This window comes from Pagrus major, chromosome 10 (genome assembly GCF_040436345.1).
Source record: "Pagrus major chromosome 10, Pma_NU_1.0".
Taxonomy (NCBI): Eukaryota; Metazoa; Chordata; class Actinopteri; order Spariformes; family Sparidae; genus Pagrus; species Pagrus major.
The window spans coordinates 4131878-4155223 of record NC_133224.1 but is presented as its reverse complement, the minus strand read 5'-3'; the positions used below and the strand labels follow the sequence as shown (position 1 = coordinate 4155223).

Below are 23346 nucleotides of genomic sequence, written 5' to 3'. Positions count from 1 at the left end.
TTTGAAAAGCAGGAAACAGGCGCCACCGCGCATGCGCGTCAGAAATAACGGTGACAACAGGCCCGGGTAAGGCCTCAGTATACCTGCTGAACCGGTTTACCCCTCCTTCCTCACTCTCTGCCTCCACCTCCACCTCCTACTCCTCTCCATTCCGCTTTAAGGTGTGGGGAGCGGCGCAAATGACAAGAGAGCAACAGGCAAATTTGGGGGCAAGAGAATGCGCGAGGAAGGGTTAAAGGGCAGTTACACAACACACAAACACACATTCCCCCTCACCAGAGCTAATGATGTGTGTGTTTTGTTTTTAAGTCCACCCGCTGAGTAAAAACCTGAGCAGAGTACGATCAGGTGAACTGATGTGCAGCATCTTTCCTTCTGTCAGATCGTTTTCATCCTAAAGATTTTGAGGATTCGGGTGAAGAACGGTGCCTTAATGAGCAACTGAGATAGACCGTAACTGACTACACTCAAGTTAAGTTAAGTACAGTACTCAATTTACTGAGTGCTTTACTGTTATTTACTTGAGTATTTGCATATCCTGCTACTTTATACTCCCACTACATGGTGGATGCAAATATTGTACTTTTTTACACTTATTTATTTATTGGTTGGATGGTCGTTTGGTTTGTTTGCTGGTTTGTTTGCTAGTTGGTTGGTTGGTTGGTTGGTTGGTTGGTTGGTTGGTTGGTTAGTTGGTTGGTTGGTTGGTTAGTTGGTTGGTTGGTTGGTTGGTTGGTTGGTTGGTTAGTTGGTTGGTTGGTTGGTTAGTTGGTTGGTTGGTTGGTTGGTAGCATGGTAACGCAGTGGTTAGTGCTGATGCCTCACAGCAAGAAGGTCCTGAGCTTGAATCCCTGAGGTTGGGCCTTTCTATGCAGAGTTTGCATGTTCTCTTCTGCGTTGGTCTCCTCCCGGTACTCCAATTTCTCTTTTTCTTATTTTTGACTTTTTATTGCAGAATAAAACCTTCAGAAAACCTCCCCTTGTTTCTATGCTGCATTTAAACCCTGCAGGAAATATCAGAATCATGAGGGAAGTGTGTGTAAATAAGCCAAATCCACCGAGTAAATTCAAATAATACAAAATATTCACACAAAATTCACATGATAACCTTTTATTGTAAGATACTAGAAGTCTCAAGTGTACAACAAAGAGAAATTCAGTGCTTTTCAGAAAAGCGATGACTTTTTCAAGTAATGACAAGTCATATCTCTACCAGAGACACATCAATCACCCTAACTGCATGTGAAATACTGAATGATTACAGCTGAAATGATTAGTTAATTGATAATTATTTGATTAACAGAATATAAACTATTTTGCAAACATTGTTTCAGTCATTTTTTTTAAAGCAAATATGCAAAAAATCACTGTTTCTACCTTTAAAATGTGAGTATTTCTTGCTTTTATTGCCATTTATGATATTAAACTGATTATATTTTTAGTTTTGAACTTTTTAATGGTCATTTTCTGTCATTTTTATGCACAAAATGATAAATGTATCAATCAAGAAAATTAAGAAACTGTATCATTACCAAGCACAGCCGATACCAGCGGGTTGATCCGCTGATTACTTTGGATTTCTATTTGTTATACTGTCACAGTGTAAACACTGCGGCTGTGAGTGAAGCAGCCGTTAACAGCAGTATCACAGTAGTTAAATCAGTATATTATTAAAAGGACAAATACAGGCCTGTAGTGGTGTAAATGACTCATCAGAGATCATTATTTGCCCCACCTTTCCCTCCCTGCTGTGTGTGTTTACAACCCCCTCCTGCTTCTCCACTGTTCTCCTGTCTTTGTAATTAACCCGACACACACACAAACACACACCCACACAAACACACACACACATATCCCAGAAAAGGCCTCTCTAAAACACCTGAAACCTGAACGTAATAACACACAGGAGGCTGCAAAACATCTCTATAATAACTGCATTCGTAACATTTTTACCTCCGTCGGCTTTGACTGACACGCTCTCCATCCGCCTGACATTTAACGACAAAGCAAAACAAAACAATCTACATCCCTGAAGTGCAGACGAGGATTAGGGCGTCTGTAAAATAAAAGAAAGCGTTCTGACTCAGAGTTCTGATTAAAAAAAGTCAGAACTCAACTTGTTATGATGTTTTCACCGTGGCCCTAATCCTCTTCCACATACATCAGTTTCACACCTGAGGAAACAAAAGGACTCATCACCCACTCTGGGTTTCTGAGTCCGCTCCCTCTTGACACAAGTCATTAAGTCTCAGATGATTCAACACTTACAGATGTTAACCGCTTACGTAAGGTCCAGCAGCCAGCAATGTGCAGAAGGTCTCCAAGTGTGTAAATACATAGATGTCCTCCTGAACAACTGCAGGAACTAGAATCAGAATCAGCGTTATTGGACCGGTATGCGTACACATCCAGGGAATTTGTTACACACAGACACAAGAATAATTTACAGGAAGATAAAACAGCTACATGGCAAACAAAGCTGAATAAAGATCAAACAGATATTTAACTATAATATGCATACAAGTGGATGAAAACATGTGTATATAATATCAGAAATCAGAATTAGGACCTTCCATGCTTCACATTTACTCCAGTTTGATGCCCACACATGTACAAGTGTCCCATGTAAATCTGCATTATTGCCTTGAATGCCTTGAACTGTTATATGGACTGAGACACTGCCTGGACCAAATTATTTATTTTATTACGTACAGTATGTTCTCCTAAAATGATGTTCGGACTCAGCTGAAGAGGTGAAGCCCCCAAACTGTTTTAAAGCCCAAACAAATATACTTAGTTAGGGGTTTAGGAGAATATTGTTGCGACGATAATCACTGATTTTCTGTCTTACATTTCAGGCACATGCATCACGTTTACGAGGAATGATAAAACAATGTTAGGTATGTAGTTCAGTAGTTAAAGAGGACATTAAAGTTAAATATCTATCAGAGTTTTGTTTGTTTTTCTTGTCCCCAAAATAATCAAATTTATGACTTTTCCTTTTATCCTTTTTCTTATTTTATAAATTTTGACATGACATTTGACAAAACGTCATGTAGAACATTTGCCGAATTCACAAGAAGGCCCTAATGATTACGAATTAGTCATGAAAGGCATTTAACAAAGTTCATAAAGTGTCTCCTAACTCAAAAACCCACAAAATTGTGCGATTTTTAAAGGGAGTCTGGCGATCACCCATGTCACATGTTAATACCAGGTGTAAACAGGGACACTGAGTGTTAATAAAAGCTCTCAAACCCCCTGAATTGTGATAAAAACATACAATCTTGGGGCCTGTCAGCTGTTGAATCCTCTTTCTGAGCAGAGGACGAGGAGTCAGGTGTGACGGAGGTGTCTGATGAGAGGCGTGGTGCCGGGCGGATGAATGAACGGTATGTCGCCGGGGCTGTCGGAGTAGTTGGGGCAGATGAGCAGCCCTCCTCCTTCCTCTGTCGCCTCTCTGTCACAGCCTCTTCCTAACTGTCAGTGATACTGTTATTCTTTGTGTCCCATCGCCTTTAACCCTCTTTCTTGTGTCCATATTGAGGTACTTTACTAAAATATCTCCATTTTCTGCCACTTTAGACTTTTACTCTACAACTCAGGGGCAAATATTATACTTTTAACTCCACTACATTGATTTGTTAACTTTAGTTACTGGTTACTTTGTGGATTCAGATTAATTACACGATATATAATCAACAAATAAAGTATTATTATAGGTTATAAGTGAGAGGAAAGTCTCAAACATCAGTGCTTTTCCTCCCCCAGATCCATTTTAATCACGGTTAGGTTGAGGACAGTTAAAAGAGAGATAAAGATGAGAGACAACAGGGTCATGGAGGACAAGGTGAGGCCTACATCACACCTGTCGAACCTGATCGACGACCTCATCTCTTCTCTGGTCTCTGCTACAGTACTGTTATTTCTTTCTCTAACTCCTCCTCTCTCCGTGTTTCTCTATGAAAGGAACACACAGATCATTTTTATGGTGAAGCTGGAAACGATGCACAAGTTGAACATCGTGAAGCTCGATGATTTTCGTTCTAGACGCAGGATGCCCGGAGTGGATCACAGTGTTTACGTCAAGAAAAACAGATGCTGTGTGTGATTGTTGTCAGTTTAACCAGAAGTTAATGTAGCACAGAGCACTGTTGCCATGGTTACCTGCAGTTTATTACACGTTGCGTGAAAACAGCTGACCTGATCAGGTGTAATCGAGGCCCCTTAAATGTCTGACTTTGCCACGTTTGCCGTCTTACTTTAGCATGTTAGCATGGTAACATTTTGTCATTAGCATTGCCACAAGCTGAGGCACAGCAGTGCTTTGAGCTAACGTCAGCATAATATCATATTTACAATGCTAAGGTTGTGATGTTTAGCGTTTAATAGTTACCATCTTAGTTCAGCGTGTTAGCGTGGTAACATTTGCTTAAGCACCAAACACAAACTACAACTGTGGCTAACGGCAGTTCATTTGTTTTTCAGGTATTTGTCAAAAATAAAGTATCTGCGGACTTGGAAATTTTGAGATGATGATAGTGGAAATAATAAATTAAGCTCTATATACCTTAAAAAATAAAAGATTTTTTTTTAATCTGATGAAAAAGAAATGTGATAGTGTGATAGAGTCTGATTTGTGACTGGACTGTTTCTGACACTACTGACCTACTCAGTTCTGTTTTTGTCTTTCGATTCTCATCACTTGTCTTTTCTGCCTCCCTCCTTCTGCTAATGCTAATGGTTTCTCAGTAATGAGTGGGAGCACTGGTCAGGTAGCATACCTTGGTGTGAGTCAGTGTGTGTGTGTGTAGGTACTGAAGTCAAAAAAATGTCATAAGTCGACACCCTTTGAGATTTGGCACAGTTGGGTTACAGGTGTGTCCCTTCAAGCGGCATTAATTGATATATTATCTCCCTCTCAGTCAATACAGTGAGCTAAAAGTTACCCGTTGACACTTTGAGGAAATACAGGACAACCTTAGCATTCACCTTAGCACCGACATACAAAACAGCCCATTTGCTGTTAATGTCCAGAAGGTGGCGCCATCGATCAGAGAAACGATACAGTAAACTACATCTGTTGCTCCAGTTTTTCATCACATAAAGAAAAGCTTTTATTTTGAAATGTTGTATTTTTTAGTTGCCTGATTTGTGAGTGTGTATTATTCTTTTGTGAATTATTTTTTAAAGGGGCACTCTGTAGTTTTTGTCTGCCTAAACAAACTAAATAATCAAACTCTCTTTGTTTTCATGACTGAATAAACTGAATAAACAAACTTTAAAGGACAACACAATTTCATACTGTTTTACTTTGTTTATATGTGGCGGACCCTGCCACCTTTCTAGCTTCAAACAGTGTTCTGGGGACCTTATTTTCCTCTGAGAACAACTTGTTGATTCACTTATGGAGTTACCTCATTAATTCAGTTCTGAGTTCAGATTTCTTCCCAAAAACTACAACATGCCCCTTTAAAGTCACCTGGATGCAGATTTTGAAATCTATTCTTTGACAGACAGGAAGCCAGTGTAAAGATCTAAGAACTGGAGCGATGTGATCTACTTTTTTGGTCCTTGTTAGGACTCGAGCAGTCCTAACAACTCGTGCAAAACGTAAGTAAATAAAACATAAAACATTAAAAATACCACACTAAATGGATATTTCCATCGACTATTAATCCAAAGCAATTTAAAAACCTAAATTATTTCCTTTGACACATCCATGAGCTTATTACCAAGACCAGACTACAAAATGTGCAGCCAATGTGCACTACATGTCAAAAGGTGGCGCTGCTGAGCAATAGACCACCACAGGCCCTCGGGGCAAAGGTCAGTAAACTCATCTGTTAACTTGCTGCTCCAGTTTTCAGTCATCCAAAACAAGTTTTACTCTGCAGGTTTCAAACCGCCACCCTCTGTTTACCTCACACAGACACACACTCACACTCCTGCACGACATATGGCAGAACAAGTAGGTAGATGTTGGGGCTGCGAGACAAAAGACCTGAAAAAGAAGAAGAGAAAGAAAAGGGGACAGATGAGGCAGCTGTGGAGGAAGAAATCACATCCTGTAAGTATGAGTACTAATACCACAGTGTACAAATACTCTGTTACAAACAGCCTTGAGACTGTTAAATCTACTGTTATGCATCAGGCCAACTCATGTGTTCATGTAAAAGCAGGATGTTACAGTTGTAGCTGGTTGAGGTGGAGCTCATTTTCAAGTTTTGACAAGATGAATGACTCTAATGATTAATAGAAGAGGTGCCAATTGTTTTTTTTGTTAATCATCCAACCAGTTAATTGATTTAGATGTGTAAGCTGCACTTGTACAAACTGTTGGGTAGTTAGATTTGTAACAAAACATGATATTTTATAAGCTCTCAGGTAACACTAACTACAACTAATAATTAGGCTGTTCTTAATTTTTAATTAAGGATTAAACTGCTAATTATTTTCTCCATTAATTGATGATGATGATGGTTGTTCGGTATGTAACATTTCTGAGAATATTCAGAAATGGCGTCACATTACCCAAAGTGACACCTTTAGCATGTTTGTTTTGTCCAACCAACAGGCCAGACCTCAAAATTATTGAAAAGTGTTTAAATTTATACAAATATTTAAAAGATAAAGCATCAAATCCTTCACCTGTGAAGCTGAAACCATGAAAAGATTTTAGGCAAAATGAAAAATTACTTAAAAAACAAATAAAAACAAAATAGGCTATAGGTACCGACTGATCAACTGACCAATAAATGCACTTAATCGTTAGTTTGATTTTATAACAAAAAAATCTTAGTTTATGATGAAGTTCTTCAAATGTTTTGTACAAAAATCTTAAGTATCGAGCTAAACCTTTCAGAAAATTGTAGTAAATACCCCAAATGTACACTCACAGATGTAATAAGTAATCGTTTTAGTTGAAAACGTCATCAATTAACTGAAATGATCAACAAAACGTGAAGAAATAACAGTTTCGATGTTATGACGTCCATATTGTCTTGCCGATAAAAATAAGCATGCTAACCAGCTAGCCACGTCCCCACCTAAAGCTCCTGCGCTCGCAAACCGAGCTAACGGCAAAATTATTCGAAACAATGAAATTAGCCTATAAAAATATTTTTTTTAAAAAAGCATCACAACCACAAAAAGTTTTTACAAGATAAATGACTCAACTGATTAGCTTAACCGAGCTAACTAGCTAATAGCAGCTCTAGTTAGCAGCGGTTAGCTGTTTTTTTTTGTTGTTGTTGTTGTTGGGTTTTTTTGGATGAATTTGTTCTTATTGTGCCAAGAAGTACAATAACCGTGTTAAAAATAATCAACATTAAAAAAATAATTTAAAACAATTAGCAAAAGAAAATGTTTAGTCTTTGGTGACGACGTCATCCTCCGGAGAAGAAGATGGCGGCAGTGAGCCGCGTCGCCGAAGTAGCGACCAGAATTAAACACGCGAAGAAGACGAACATCCGGAAAGAAGAAGAAACATCCGGAAGTCCTCGTAGCATCATATCTGATTCTATTACGAGTTTCCTTCAATAAACAAAGCGACATTTGGTCGATATCTCCGCCGTGTTGCCTCCCAGCTTTTTAAACAAACACCCCCCGAGTAGTCCGGGTCGTTATGGCCTCCAGGAAGAGAGCCCGTCCCGCGGATAACGGGGAGCTGGACGCAGCGCCGTCCGCTAGCAAGCAGGTCAAGACCCGACACGTAGCTGCCCTGATCCTGGCGAGAGGAGGAAGCAAAGGGATCCCTCTGAAAAACATCAAAATGTTGGCCGGAGTGCCTCTTATCGGATGGGTACTGAGGGCTGCCCTGGACTCCGAGTGTTTTGACAGGTAGATACACACCTGTAGGGTCTAATATGAACTGTTAGTGTTGAGAAATGACACCAGAACTGGAGCCACAAGCCTCAAAACGCACTTTAAACACTTAACATGGCTGATTTATGTGTATTAACTGTGTTTTTTCTGTGTAGTGGTGTAATATGTAAGCATAGGTTTGCTCCAGGTTTCATTAAGGTGTGTTTTTCTGCTTAAGTCTGGCTGCAGACCATCAGACAGCCTTTGCATTTTATTTAAAACAAGCTTTATTGATAATCAGTTCATCTTTAAGTGACTTTTAAAGGAGAAAAGGCAGAGTTTTTTTGCTTTTCTGACTGAGGATTTGCTGTTTTTCTCTCTGCTTTATGTCGCTTTTTTGTATATTTGTGTTTTGGATGGTTGGTCGGACAAAATAAGATGAAGATTTTAAGGTTTGATGAGCCGTTTATCATCATTTTCTGACATTATGCAAGCGGGATGATTATGAGGTTGCCGCTCTTATAATGACTTTATCGAGGTAACGTGCACTGAACTGGTTGTGTCTTGAATTTTAAACTTTACAGGAGTTTGTAGTTTGTTTTAACTCTCTTTTTTCCCTTATAAAATATTGTGATTTAGAAGAATACATGAATCTCGTCAATAATAACACCCTGATAACAGATCATGTATTGAAAACTAGCTTCAGATATGATTGTTGTGGTTGTAAACATGGTCCTGATGCAGGGAAAATAAAATAAAAGCAAAACACGAGTTAGAAAGATGGTATATACTGATGCAGGTATGAAAACAGGTGATTATAATTTATAATGATGATGCGTTTGTGTCTTCCTCAGTGTGTGGGTGTCCACAGACCATGATGAAATCGAGAAGGTGGCCAAAGCCTGGGGCGCCAAGGTGCACCGCAGGCGTCCTGAAGTCTCCAAAGACTCTTCGACGTCATTGGAAACCATCCAGGAGTTCATCAGGTTCCACAAAGGTGCGCCGACCGTCTGATCTCCAGCACGGGTCTGTGTGATGAGCAGTGGAGTGAAGGCAAAAGTAGCTGTTTTTTAATGTTTCCCTGTTTTGACTTCACAGAGGTGGATGTAGTGTGTAACATCCAGGCTACGTCCCCGTGTCTCCATCCGCGTCACTTGAAGGAGGCCCTGGATATGATCAAGCAGCAGGACTTCGACTCGGTGTTCTCGGTGGTCAGGAGACACCAGTTCCGCTGGCAGGAGGTCAAGAAAGGATGTGAGTCTACAGATGCAGGAGGACAGTTGACTTGGTGCTAGAAGATCTAGACTGCATCGCATTATTTTTTACAACCAACTGGAAATGACAGGATATGGTGTGTAGCAGAGGTAAAGATACTGGGTGAAGTGAATTTGAGTAAAGAATCGTGCTCCTTCTCGCAGTCATGACTTTAACCTCAGAGACATCAGTCCAAAACCCAAAGACTCTTAGTGTCATTAATGACAAAGAAAAGCAGCGAATCTTCAAATTTAAGAAGCCGAAACCAGTAAATATTTGACTTTTTTGCTTGAAATTCGACTGAAACGCTTACTTCAATTGACTTATCAATCAATGGACGTATTGTCGCAGCTGTAAAACACTTATTTATATAATTCAGCCTCATGTAGACTTCAGGAGGATATCATTATCTCTGATATCCATTGTGAATAAACGTCCTTGAATCCGATTAGAAATCTCACAAAAAGACAGTTCAGAACCTGCCTTGAAATTATCAAATTTTTAAGTTTTCGTCAGTGAAAAACTAATCTGGTGACAGTTGTCTGTACATCAGTGGGTCTGCTGTGAACGGGAAGTGCTAACAGCTAATTCGGCATACTAATGGTGCCAATTTGCCAAACTGTAAACAAAGGGGACCAAGTCAGCCTCACAGAGCTGTTAGCATGACCTTTGTATTGAATATTATCTGTCTGTAAGCGTGATTTAGTATTTTAATCAGCTCAGCATCGTCGTGTAGAAAAATAGAGGATGTTTAATGATACTTGTTGAATGGACCTTTAACTCTTAGTCTCTCTTCTTCCAGCTGGTGAGCCAACGAAGCCGTTAAATCTGGACCCACTGAACCGGCCGCGGCGTCAGGACTGGGATGGAGAGCTGTGTGAGAACGGCTCCTTTTACATCACCGGGAGGGAGCTCATCGAGAAAGGAGTCCTGCAGGTAACTGGGGAGCACAGTGAGCTGTATTTTCCTGTTTCCACTCCTTTAATATCTCCTAAACCTGCCAGTACAGTGTATCATGTGCTTCATGTGACATCACATGTGACTCAACATGTGACTCAACATGTGAACAGGAGGATTGTCTTGGATCTGAAAATATCTGACTTCCTTCCTTTACTTCTATTTTCTTATTTAGTCTGTGTGATGGTTGTTGGTGTTACTGTTTTTGTGCTTTCACGTGTTTAGGTGACGTTTCTGTTTCCCTTTCTGCAGGGCGGCAAGAAGATCAGCTACTACGAGATGCTGCCAGAGCACAGCGTGGACATAGACGTGGACATCGACTGGCCTGTGGCAGAGCAGAGAGTTCTCAGGTGAGATAAAAAATAAAAACTCTTGTCAATAAGCTTGTAATCGATCCAATGCGTCAGGGACTGTCTGAAAAATCCAACTCATCGGTTTAATGGTGTTTTCAAATACTGATAGTTGAGAACAGCAGGTATCACCCAGCCTGTGCTTCTCTCCACAGGTATGGCTACTTCGGCCGGGAGACGCCAGAGGTAGTCCGTCTGATGTTCTGTAAAGTGTCCGGATGTCTGACAGAAGGACGGATCTTTCTGTCCATGTCCGGAGAGGAGATGTTGTCCATCAACACCAGAGACACCACGGGCGTCCGCATGCTGCAGAAAGAAGAAGTGGAGGTTGGAATCTGAGAGAAAGATGGATTTGGTGTATTGGCTCGTATCGTACGACCACACTCGCTACCCTCTGTGTGTCTCCTTCAGGTGGTGCTGTTGACCAGCAGCGAGGACCCCGTGGCCCAGTCGCTGGCTGGCAAACTGGCCGAGAGGACGGGCTGCCAGGTGATCGAGGTGGGAGAGGAGCCGATGGACGATTTGAACCCGATGGTGGAGAAGAGGAAGCTGCAGTGGAAGGACGTGGCGTACATGGGTAAACAAAGCTGCACCTTTAAGTTTTGACAAGAATACAGCGTGGATCTCTATTTACAGTCTTTAATCCTCTCTCACGTCTTCTCGTCTCTCTCAGGTAACGACAAACCAGATGTGAACTGTCTGAACAGGGCGGGTTTGAGCGCAGTACCCGGTGACGCCCCGGTGGTCGCCATTAACGCCGCCAAGTACACCTGCCACGGCATCGGGGGGAAGGGAGCCATGAGGGAGTTCGCCGAATACATTCTGCTGCAGAAACAGAAAGGAAAGTCCCAGATGAAGCAGGACCGCATCGACAGCAGCAGCTGATTTTAAACACAGTAAATCTACGAGGAGAGTTCGTAGAAAAAAATGAAACGCTACGTATTTAAATTGAGAATAAGAATAATTCACTTTGTTTACGGTGTAAGTTTTTCTGTCGGTCAGTCGGACACTACAACTGAACTCAAACCAGCAAAATACGTGAGCATGGAGTGATTACTGATGCAATAAGTGGTTTGAAAATTGAGATTTATTATTTTTTAGATATTTAACTGAAGTTCCAAAATGTGAAACCCTTTTTTTTTTTTTAAGGAATTAACACCAACTAGTGCCCCAAATCAAAAAATATGGTATTAAACAGAAAACATGTGTTATTGTTATTATATTTGTAACATTAGAGATATTTCTTTTTATAATTTTAAAAGCCTTGATATTTTATATACAAGTTGGAGCATTTCAAACCAAAATGCGACACGTTCAGTTTCCAAAAAATGTTCGAGTGTTGACAAAAAAACTGACCCTGTCGTCCTGAACGCACTTTTGTTTATGTTTCTCACGTGCCCTTAAATCAATAGTTAGATATTTTGTGAGATTATCGCTTTCTTGCAAAAAATTTGATAGAAAAGTCGATGCCACGTCCATGTGTGTGCGCTTAATATGAAGCTACAGCCACTTAGCTTAGCTTAGCATGAAATCAGGCCACTTAGACAGCATTTAAAAACAACAAACATTGTGACCAAAGCGCTTTACAAAGAGATCAAATAAAACACAAACATAGATAACAAAACATAAATAAATAAAAGCATTAACTCAATTAATTTGATAAACAAATCTGGAAACCGGATGAAACTGGTCGCCTGGCTTTGTCTAAATATACTTAAATCCACCAAAGCATCACTTTTAAAACTCGATAATTTAGTAACATATCGTGTTTGTTTAATCTCCACACAAAAAGTTTAAAAATCGGCAATTTATGGTTTTACAGAAGGTTTATAAGGAACTGTTTCATCGCCCAGAGCACTTACTTCCTGTAAAACTACAACTACGTTGCGAGGCTAGCTGTTTACACCTGTTTCAAGTCTTTATGCTAAGCTAAGCTAAGCGGCTGGTAGCTTATTACCAGCTAGATATGAGAGTGCTATTGAGCCTTTCATCTGATTTTTGGCAAGAAAGCAAATAAAAGTGTTTTGTTTGTTGCAATCACATTTTCCATAATGCACCTGAAAGCAGCATTATGCTAACTCTTTGTGACGGTGCCTGCTGCTGCACGCTAACTTCCTGTTTCTAAACGGGAGGATTAATGTTTTTAGGTTGTAGCTGCTGTTTGTTTGGAGACAAATATTTTCAGATGATTTTCAGGTGAAGTGTGGGTTTGGGTGGTTTCACATGTTGCAGGACAGTGAAACAGCAACGACCTGTGTGTCTGCTCTATTTAATATCGTACAGCAATATAATATTCTGTCTTTCTCTGTCTTTTCTCCACCCTCCTCAGAGATGATTGATTGTTTTGTTGTAATGTTTACGTGTCATTTGGCTCATTAATGTGATTTTATTTTTTCTTATTTAATATTTGTGTATGGGAGCGATTTTGATGTGTGAATCATTTTCAATGAAGTCGTTGATTGAAGATAACTGAAAGTTGTGGTGTTTTTGTTTTTAATACGCGACAGAGGTAAGATTTGGTACCTTTGGACAGATTTGTTAAAACATTTGTTTTAAATCTTCAAGCTAAGCTAAGCTAACAGAGAAGCGAAGTCTTGCCCCTTCCGGTGGACCACAATGGGACCTTATGCTGCATTCAAGTGCTCCTCGGATGGTCCCATTTCCCGAGTTTTTTCGGTGCGTTCATGTGGGAGCAAAATGGACGCCAAACAGACGTTGTTTTCACTCTCATCCACCATGTTTCATCGTCGTATAAAGTCGACTCGTGCACTTAAATTTTCTCAACTTTCCGAGCTTTTGTTCCGACTTTAGAGGGCATTCACTTGAATTTAATGATAATTCCGACAACACAAAATATTATAAAAGACAGCAGGTCACTGTAGTTTTAGCAAACGTTACTCAAACAGGACTAAATGGTACAATTGTTGACGACTGTTTTCAGTAAATAGTCCCAACAACTGTCTCTGTACATGATTCATCCTGTGTGTCTGGTGTTTATGGGAGGAGGAGGGAACACAGAAGTAGTTAACTGGAGACAGACAGACGGATAGAAAAGGGTGTGTTACTTATGTTGTTGTGTAACTGCACATATAAATGTCATCTCAGTGCAGTGAAGATGAGCTTGTGCCAGATGTTATGTCACCTCAAGTGTTGTCCCCCTTTTTTCATCTCGATCTGGTGATTAATCAGATTTTTAACCTCAGTGTAGCAGATTGTCTGTCTGGCTTTGGGATGAAATTTAAAATTAGGGCTCAAACACCTCCTGAAGACCCTCTGGATCAGGGTTCATAAATCCCAGTGAGATGATAAAACTTACTGTGTTTAAGTACGAACATTTACTTGAGTCTTTCCTCTTCATGCCTTCCTCTGCTTCTGCACCACCACACCTCAGAGGGAAATATTGTACTTTTACAGCTTTAGTTACCTGTTTCTTTACAAATTAAGACTTCTCCAGACAAAAGGTGTAAAGTACAGTTACCTTAGAGGAGTAAAGTACTGGAATAATGTGCTCACTGTACTTACTATGGACATTTATAAGTGTTATAACAAATATTATTGGCTCTCTGGTGACTTCTGGTGTCTCCACATCTGAAACAAATCTTCCCCCTGGTGTTCAAACTACTGAACAACAGCTGAGAGCTTGAAAAAAAATGGTAGGTAACAAATCCTCTATGAGCTTTCAAGGTGCTGACAGGTGGAAGCACAGAGCCAGGCTAACTGTTCCCACCTGTTTCCAGTCTCTATGCTAAGCTAAGCTACGAGGCTGCTGACTGTAGCTTCAGAGTGACAGTATCAATAATCTAATTTGGCGAGAAAGTGAAAGTTGAACTAAAGCTCAATCTTTGGATAATTCAAGAATAATATTAAATATTTTTTTAAACATTTTATTGTTTTATTAAATGATCAGAAAATCACTGAAAACACAACATTAAAATATCTCAGCTGTAAAACATCAAACCAACAAAAAGTTTAAAGAAGCCAACAATGAATATTTCTATAAAAATATGACTAGTAGTATGTAATAAGACTTACAGGGCAATCAAAGTGTATAAGTACAGTAATTATATTAAAAAGAGAAGAAGAAGAAACAAGAAATAACTTCAGGTGTTCTGTCACTCCGTCCTGTTTACAGGTGTGATGGTCAGCGGCCCGTCGTTCTTCCCAGATTTGTTGGTGCACGGGCTGAAGAACGGGTAGATGCACTCGTTGAAGACGTCGTTGAAAGTGTAGATGTGGATTTTAGCGTCGACGTTGTAGAAAGACACCTGCGAAGAAACGCTGTGTCGTCTGAAAACAGAACATAAACGCCTCGATGTTTGTAAAAACAATGTGTTTCCGTGACCTCACCTGTCCGTTCTCAAAGTCCACAAATACCCCGATCTTATTGGGTCTGAGGGTTATTTGGACGTCTGTGGAGGGCTCGGTGCGAAAGGCGTACTTGTTCCTGAAAAAGAGAGGACAGGAGTTTGACCCAAAACTCATATTTCACGTCAGAGGCAATTAAATTAAATTAAATTAAACCTACAACTCACTTGTCTCTGAGGCTGAGGAACCAGTATCCGTTGCTCGGGGTGACTTCGATCTTCCCCCTCCTGTTGATCGACTGTCGGGCCACGCCCAGATCCCAGTCCGTCTTCCCGCCCACCTCCACCTGTTCACAGGAAGCAGGAAACACAATCAAACACCGAAACATGTAAAAGATCCTGTTCTGTCGTCTCGTCAGTGCCGAGATTATTATTTTAAAAACATATTTTGTGATCACGACATAACAAACGTTCTGTGTCTGGTGATGAAAAACTACGGTCAGCTGAAAATAGATATATTTCTTTATCTTAATACTTAAAACAGATGTGTGTGATCTCATAAATATAATCTTGTTACATTAAAATCAGATTAGGGTTGATAATTGACGGTGATCATTCTGTTAAAGTTGTAAAATAAATGCAAAAACACCAGAAATGTGCTTTTCTGTTCTTGTAACCAAACGTGTCAATGACCAGACATACTGGGAAGTCGTCTCACCTCCCAGTAGTGTCTCCCAGAGGAGATGGCCTCCCGCCCCAGTATACAGACGACTCTGTCAAACCTCTCTGGGTTGTCTGGAAGCAGCTGGTGTCGATCTCCACACCTCACCTGCAGAAACACAGTTTAATTAATACGAAACGTCATTTTATATCCAGTTTAAATGATCTACTTCAACGGCCACAGGTGAAAAAATGGACAAAACATGTAATAATGTAATAATCTCTCATTTGATTTATGCAATTTTCCCTCTCGTCCTTCAGAAACAAGCTCACACATGTAATACTGAAAAGAAATATCCTGTTATGACTTAATTTTAACAGGTGTCTCACACTCTTCATGTCCTCGGACATAACCAGCCTGGGGTGGGCAGTGTTGGAGTTCAGCGTCACATCCACTGTGTTGAAGGAAGAAAACGTGAAGAAATGTACAAATTAGGTGTATTATTTTAATTATTATTATTGTTTAGATGCTTTATTACAGCTGGTGTTAGTTAACATTCGATATGTGACTTTAGACGGGTTTAACTCAAACAAATTCTCTTGATTCAGTCTGTGTGGATGTAACATACCTGCGTAGTCCTGCACCCTCTTCATCCCTGCAGGAAAACAGTTTCAGTTAAACGAGACAAAAAGTTGTTAAAAACTCATTTAAGGTGGGTTAGTAAAGATGTTTATGATGAGCCTGTTTAAGGTGGAGTGGGAGTGGACACTCACTGGGTTGTGCTCGGACCGGACTGGGCTCACGAACTAAGGCAGGAAATCCTGGAGAGGAAGAAGAAGACAGCGAAGTGTTGAACGCTTGAAATTCAAACATTTTATTCTGTGTAGTTTGGAGAAATCAGAAGTTATATAGTTAACTTTGTAAAGTTTTGTACAGTTTTCTTTTATTCAGAGTAAATAAACATGAACATTTCGTACTGAGCTCGACCACCAGAGGGCAGCATTTAAATACTTCTCACACACTTCTTTCCTTCTGTCTACCTTCCTTTCTTCCTTTCTTCCTTCTTTCTTTCTTCCTCCTTCTGTCTTTCTTCCTTCCTTCCTTCCTTTCCTCCTTCTGTCTTTCTTCCTTCCTTCTTTCCTTTCTTCCTTCTGTCTTTCTTCCTTCCTTCCTTCCTTTCTTCCTTGTCTGTCTTTCTTTCTTTATTTCTTTCATTCTTTCTTTCTTTCTTCCTTTCTGCCTCCTTCCTTCCTTCCTTCTTGCTCGCTTTCTTTCTTCCTAACTTCTGTCCTTCTTCCTTCCTTGTCTTTCTTCCTTCCTCCCTTCCTTCTGTCTTTCTTCCTTCCTTCCTTCCTTACTTCCTTCCTTTCCAGTGAAAAGCTTCTCTCTCCTCCTGATCTTCATGTCTTCATTGTTTGTTATCTTGTGTTTTGCACTTCACTCACCTGTTTCTGTGATTCTCTTCAGCTCTGCCTGGAACTTCTCCATCTGAGCTGCCAGCGACCTGTAGATGGTTCCTGTTCCCAGGTCGGTGTCCACCGACACCCCGGACCAGTCCTTGGCAGCTGGAGGGCTGCAGAGGATGGGGAACGTCTAGGAGGAAGGTAGACATAAATGACACGTTGATGTTTCCCACAGTGTCAGTATAGGATCAGCTTGAACTCTGTTAGATCTTCACCAACCTTGAGGCCGTGTATGTGGTCGTCTGATTCGGCGAGCTCGGCGAGGGCGATTTCTCTCCTCCGCAGCTCTTTGACCTCCAGCTCCAGCTGTCGTATCATGGCGTCGGCCTGGTGCTCGGCCGCCCTCCGGCTCATCTCCATCACCTCCATCAGCTCTGCCTGGGAGCGCTCGATGGCCGACACCAGCTTAGAAAACAGGCAAACGCTGCCCGCTGTCTCTCTCTCCACTGCCAGCTGGGAAATTTACCAGTGATGAGTTAAGTTCAGAAACCAGGCACAAACCCTGAGAAGTCAGTAATACACTTAAAGGTTTGTGTGAAAGAATAATGGAACAAGTACCCCAGAAAAAATACTGAAAACCAGGGTAAAACTCCAAAATTTCAGCAAAATTGAAAAGGAAACAACAAGAATACACCTAAAAAATGGTTAAAATCCCAAAGTTTCTTTAAAACCCTCAGTCTTATGGAATAAACACCACAAATTAGGGAATTAAAAGCTTGAAAATTGAAGTTAAACCTGGAATATATGGTTAAAACCAAACAAGTATTGGCAAAATCCCCCAAAAATAAGGCAAAAATCTCCTGCATAGGGAATTAAAACCGTGATGGGTAAATGTAGCTTTTGAAAATTGGGGTAAAACCAAATCTGGGCCAAATGGGGTAAGGATAAACCTAAAAAGGCAAGTAAAGCTCTGAAACATCCCCAAACATTCATGTAGAAACCAACAAAATTCAAGAAGGTGAAAATTGAAATAAGAAAGTATGGTTTAAATCCCAAAAGTCAAATAAAACAGCAGGCAGAACCTTGAAAACTCACAAATATACCTGATAGTACAGACAAAATCCAGGGAATTATGAAATAAATACCCAAAGTTACGGATTTAAAACCTTGAACATTGAAAATATACTTGTCAATGTTGTTGAGAAACAAAACCTGAAGAAGTTGATGGGAGTGTGTCTTCTGATTACAATCTGATGAAGGGCTGACAGGAGGATTTACAGGTTTTGCCACATGGCTGTGGTATTTACACAGAAGTGTTTGTCTTACCTCCAGTTCACTCACTGACATTCTGATCTCCTCTATCTTCCTGATCCTCTGTCTGATCATCTCCTGGATCACCCGCTCTGATACACTCAGCTGAGCCTGCACACACAACACGTAGACACACTTTTAAATAAGTTCATCTATTGGATTTATAGTTCTGCCTCATTTCTGAGCATGCAACAGGACATTTGGGGTTCATAACTCTTTTCAGATCTGTGAGCTCCGTCCATGTTTATAAAGAAATCAATAGATACCCTCTAAGTTTGTATGTTCGAGGCTACGAACGATGTCATGTTGGGTTGTTTTTAGCCTCCACATCATCCATTCCAATCAAGGAAACGTACATCTTGGAGGGTGTTATCCTTTACATGCAAACTATTTTTTGTCTTTATCAAATTTATTTTGTCTGGCTCAGATACTCAAATGAGGAAATTCTTACAAACACGTGTCAACCGTGACCTACTTTGTCACAGATGTGCTTTGTTTTTGTTCTTCCTCTTATAGACGTCGTTCTCCGGTTAGAACAAAGACACTAAACAAGTCTGAATGATTCGCTTCAAACATCCCTGTGTTTCTCTGACCTTGGTTTCCAACCATTCGTCTTCGACGGTCACTGTGTCGTGATCATAATGGTCCAGGGTCTCGCATTCAGGACAGATACATACTCGGTCAGTCCGACAGTAAATCTGGAATCGGTGAGAGAGAGTGTTGCAGCGTCAAACCTTCATCTGCCATTAAAAATATAAACAGCCTCATGTTTAGAGACCTAAAATCTAACTCTGAAAAGTCGACAATCAATGACAGATATTGGTCTATAATGTAGGTTTACAGCCCAGTCACCAGGATCAAACGTCGTAAAATGTTTTACGTTTCTGCAAATCATGGATGGATAAGCTGACTTTTATGTCAGGAAGTGGACAGGAGGTGGGAATTGACTCAAGGTAGTAAGGAAGCTGAGGAGTGACTTGAGGTATAAAGGACAAGGAAGAGGGACTCGTGGTAGAAAGGACGACTGATTACATTACATTTATTTTGGCGACTGGGTTGAGGTATAAGTACCGTACCACTGTTCCTCTGTGGTGGGTCTCACAGACAGGGAGGTTCTGGTCGCTTGAAGCCCCAGACATGGTGAACCTTCTCCGGCCTCTGGAGTAAGAGTAGGTGGCAGGTGGTGGTGGTGGTGGTGCGCCGTTTTGGTTCATGGCAGCGATCGGACTGTGGCTGGGTACCGAAGAAGCCAGAGAGGTCGGGACGGCTGAAAATGAAGTCAGGACGGGCTCACCTTTCAAGGTAGAAGATACAGGACATGAGAGAACGTCCTGACTCACTGAATTAAGATGATGAGGTCTACGGTTTTACAGGACGTGAAGAGCCGTCATAGATTCTCTATACTCTACCCCACGATTACTCTGAGACTCACAGGTCGGCATCACAGGTCCTTTTGGGAGAGGTCGAGGCAGCTTCTTCTTCAGTTCATCAAATAAACCGTCCGGTAAGCCTCCGTCTCCTCCTCCTCCTCCTCCTTTCATCGCTCTCTTCTCCCTCCCCAGTCCTCCACCTCCTCTCATGGATCTGAACTGCTCGGTGATCTCTCGCAGCGTCCTGTTGATCTGGAGGTCCGGTCGCTTCTGGAAGGTCTTCTTACACAGAGGACACTGGCAAATCTGGAGGGAGGGATGGATGTTAAGGGGAGGAAGTGAAAAAAGGAAAGAAATATAGGGGAAAGATGGAAGCAAGAGCAGAGAGAGTCAGGATGAACGGCTAGACGGTTGATTTTTAAACAAGAGACACAATCTGCCTGATGGTACTAACTCCAGTATCTGTCTTTGATAACATTAGCTTGATGTGACGCTTGTCAGGGATGCAAATTTTAAGTAATTTATTTAATGAATCATTAATAATATATATATATATATATATATATATATATATATATATATATATATATATATATATATATATATATATACATATATATTTTTCCTTTAGAAATCTGTTTTAACCACAGACATAATCTATGTTTGATGTAAAGTCAGAGTCGGCTACATTAGGAGGTGAAAGAACAGATAAAGTAAACATAAAATTACTTGAATTTAAAGCAAATAACACAAAATAATGACTTCATTTTAATTACAAAGCTCCCATCTGTCGCTTTTCAGCAACTGGCAACAAAATCCAACCCATACTGAAGCAACTAAATGGCTAAAATCACTAACATCCCCAAACATGTTACGTGCAAACATGTTAAGAATGGAGCTCGTACATTGGTGCAATGTTTGCGACTGCTATGAAATGAAGGAAAGAAGAAGACAGACAAAAAAAAAGGAAGTCTTGGTACAAACTGAGGGAATGGAAGAGTAAAGTGAGGTAACAAGGATAGAAGAAGAGAAAGAGGAAGTCAAAGACAAACCACCCACCTTCGTTCCGTCCCAGTATCTGCTGATGCAGCCCATGCAGAAGCTGTGACCACATGGTGTCGACGAAGGGTTATTGAACACATCGAGGCAGATCGAACACTGGAACTGCTCATCAGACAGAAAGCTACCGTGTAAGGACATCCTAGACGGAGACAGAAAGTAATAGTTGGCGTGAAATCTGGTTTGAATGGTCCCAGCAGGTGATCTCTACTGGTTTTAATGAGCTTGGGCTTTTTTGTTTGTATCAATACTTTTGCCCGTGATGTTATATATTTAAAGCAAACCGCCAGAACCAGACATATTCACGGCATCTTTAAGAAATCAATCTTGAATTTCCTGAGTGACCCCTGGCTTTTCTTCCAGTGACACTTTAAGGTCAAAATATCACCATTTAGATAAGAAGACCTACGGGCAGATTGTTGTGAAGCTAGGTAGACAAGCTTTTTAACCCTGTCACCTTTCAGTCCAGCTGTCTTTGTTATGTGACAGCAGCTTGTCCTTAAACTCTGGAGAGGGTTACATAAGTGGTTTATCTATTGAATCTGGAGAAACCGGTGAGAAACAGTGACGTTCAAAGGTTAAAATTGAGGGTTTTTAGTTGCTGTTTCATTTAGAAGTTGACTGAAAGCGGTCAAGAATTTAAGCTTAATGGAGGGAAGGCTGAAGTTCAAATAAATAAGGAAAATAGACACATTATGTAACACACACAAATCACGTCTGTCGCCACTAATCAGATATGGATGGTCAAAAGACGTCAGGAATGAAGCGGGGCGAGATGCTGTTCTTGCATGATCATGTACGCTGATGACACGCAGACTTTTTTTTAAATGTCTAAAGTTGAACCAATGACTTAACTCATACAGCACGGACATTTTTCTTTAAGACTGTGAGAAACCCAAAGCAGACGTGTAAGATCTGACACAGTAAAAGAAGCTAATCTTCTCCACACGAAACTACAAACACTGTTACACACCAAAAAGTTGATTTTTAGGTTTAAGATAGCTGACATAGCCGAGACATAAAACAAATCAAATAATAACAAGTCATATCTTAATTATTTAAAGTAAATGTTGAAGTAAAAATGGAAGAAAAAACAGATATAAATTGATAAAGCAGAAGATGTTTTTTGTTCTATGCATTCCTCTTGGCGAAACCTTGTACCTACATAACCCACAATGCAACTGAACTCCTGACTAGTTATGCTACTAGCAGCTAATGTAGCCTCGATCTGTACAGATGAGGAACAGGCTACGGAGGTCTGGTAAACTCACTCCTTTCCAACTCCACACAAATTAATTTTCTTTTATTCTCAAACTTGCAGTCTTCAGCCCCTCAGATGCCACAATACTTCCTAAGCCCCCTTTTAAAACGATGGGATAAATGTTAAAATGGTTTGTCGGTAAACACATTCACGGCACTGGAGACAGGTCTGGCTACACTAATCCCATTCTGGAATTAAGAAGTAGTCACAGTCGTCTTGGGTGGCGCTAAACCCAGAATGTCTCAATGGTGCCCTTGCTAAATGTCAGGGGGAACTTGTTTTTCACGTGGGGCTGCTAATTTCCATTAAAAGAAGAGGTAACAGATGTTGTTTGAGTTCGTAGCGTTAGGGTTAGGGTTAAACGGCAATAATGTTTTATGTGACAGTTGCCAGCTCGGAGATTGACTATGACTATTTTGAAAATGCGCGGATATCGAAAGGGAGGAAAATACTGACAGTCTACATCCCCCGTAAGTCAGGCTAGTGTTAATACTTTGCTACATATTCCTCAACTTTTCTATTTGGAATTTATTTGTCAAAAGCTCAAAAACAGATGAGGACGTGTCACGTTTACAAAATCTTCAGGTTTCTTCCATTTTTCCAGGGTTAAAAAGTTTTTGAGGGGACTAACCATAAAAGTCTGCTTTCTACGTGGCCGAAATTCTGGTCTTGGGTCGAGATAGAAACTGACCTAAAACATGATTTTACAGACCAAAAAAATGTGGCCCAGGGTTTTTACGTTAACAGCAACAAATGTAGAATTTCTGTTATCATGTCTGAGATAAAACCACCTGATAAAGTAATCCACCATCACCCCTCCTTGCTTGCCTTCTGTAACATTACAACTTGTAGCTTCAGGCTTCATTACCCTCAAGGAAACTGGTTTGAAGCCAAGACATCACAAAGCACAAACAATTTTGGACATGCATAACATCCGATTGCAACCTATAATTAGAGCTTAAAAAAAAACTCCCGTCAGTCATAAAAGAAACAATTAAAGTGAAGAGAGGTAAAGTAAACATAGCTTGGCTTGAGTACAAATGCAGATGTGTTGGGACGATTGTTGAGCTCTTGATAGATGCATTTAAATAATACAACTTTGGGATAATTATTTAGGAAATGTATTTAATTAGCTTAAACATAGTCGGGTCTTTGTCTTTGACATTAAAGAAGTTGTTTCTTACAGCCTACATCAGTTATGAAGGTGTATCTTATTACTTTTGACATTTAAGACCTTTCAAATGATACGTGGTAGGAGAAATCTTTCCATACAGCACATGAGATGCTATTCCGACTCTAAACAGCGTGTCCTTTGCAAATAAATGTTTTCTTGAGATACTTTAATTACAAATCAAACACGTAATAAGAAAATTAAAATTGGTACCTTTCTTGTTGCTGGTTAGGATTTTAAAAAAAATATCCAAACAGCTCCAGAGGTGTACAAAAACTCTTGATCCTCAGAGGTCGTATCTCGAGCCCTCACACTCCCACTTATGATGGGTGTTTGCTCAGGCTGTGAAATATAAAGGTGTGTGTGTCTGTGAGTGTGTGTCTGTGTGTGTGAAGACACACCACACCCACTCAACTCTCTGTGGCAGGTAAATGTGGCA

The 23346-nt window shown here is 40.4% G+C and overlaps 2 protein-coding genes across 2 annotated transcripts; one reads left to right on the top strand and one right to left on the bottom strand.

The window, feature by feature from the left end:
- The first annotated feature begins 7481 nt into the window (after positions 1-7481).
- cmasa (cytidine monophosphate N-acetylneuraminic acid synthetase a) lies at positions 7482-12836 on the top strand. The gene is made up of 8 exons (XM_073475329.1): positions 7482-7842; positions 8661-8803; positions 8905-9060; positions 9863-9996; positions 10270-10367; positions 10523-10694; positions 10779-10944; positions 11041-12836. The coding sequence occupies exons 1-8, from the start codon at positions 7628-7630 to the stop codon at positions 11250-11252; spliced, it is 1296 nt and encodes a 431-aa protein (XP_073331430.1). The 5' UTR covers positions 7482-7627; the 3' UTR covers positions 11253-12836.
- Positions 12837-14479: 1643 nt separating this feature from the next.
- LOC141004071 (zinc finger protein RFP) lies at positions 14480-23184 on the bottom strand. The gene is made up of 15 exons (XM_073475566.1): positions 23121-23184; positions 20476-20617; positions 19461-19722; positions 19123-19340; positions 18640-18744; positions 18062-18157; positions 17015-17248; positions 16778-16925; positions 16106-16153; positions 15961-15987; positions 15722-15786; positions 15390-15500; positions 14900-15018; positions 14715-14811; positions 14480-14632 (listed from the first exon to the last, which is right to left on the bottom strand). The coding sequence occupies exons 2-15, from the start codon at positions 20614-20616 to the stop codon at positions 14480-14482; spliced, it is 1824 nt and encodes a 607-aa protein (XP_073331667.1). The 5' UTR covers position 20617; positions 23121-23184.
- Positions 23185-23346: the final 162 nt, after the last annotated feature.

Coding starts and splice junctions, on each gene's coding strand:
- cmasa (XM_073475329.1), top strand. CDS start 7,628: ATGGCCTCCAGGAAGAGAGCCCGTCCCGCGGATAACGGGGAGCTGGAC. Junction 9,061..9,862: donor GCAGGAGGTCAAGAAAGGAT/GTGAGTCTACAG, acceptor CTCTTCTTCCAG/CTGGTGAGCCAACGAAGCCG. Junction 10,945..11,040: donor GAAGGACGTGGCGTACATGG/GTAAACAAAGCT, acceptor CGTCTCTCTCAG/GTAACGACAAACCAGATGTG.
- LOC141004071 (XM_073475566.1), bottom strand. CDS start 20,616: ATGTCCTTACACGGTAGCTTTCTGTCTGATGAGCAGTTCCAGTGTTCG. Junction 17,249..18,061: donor TGTCAGTGAGTGAACTGGAG/GTAAGACAAACA, acceptor TAAATTTCCCAG/CTGGCAGTGGAGAGAGAGAC. Junction 16,154..16,777: donor GAAGAGAATCACAGAAACAG/GTGAGTGAAGTG, acceptor CTTCCTCTCCAG/GATTTCCTGCCTTAGTTCGT.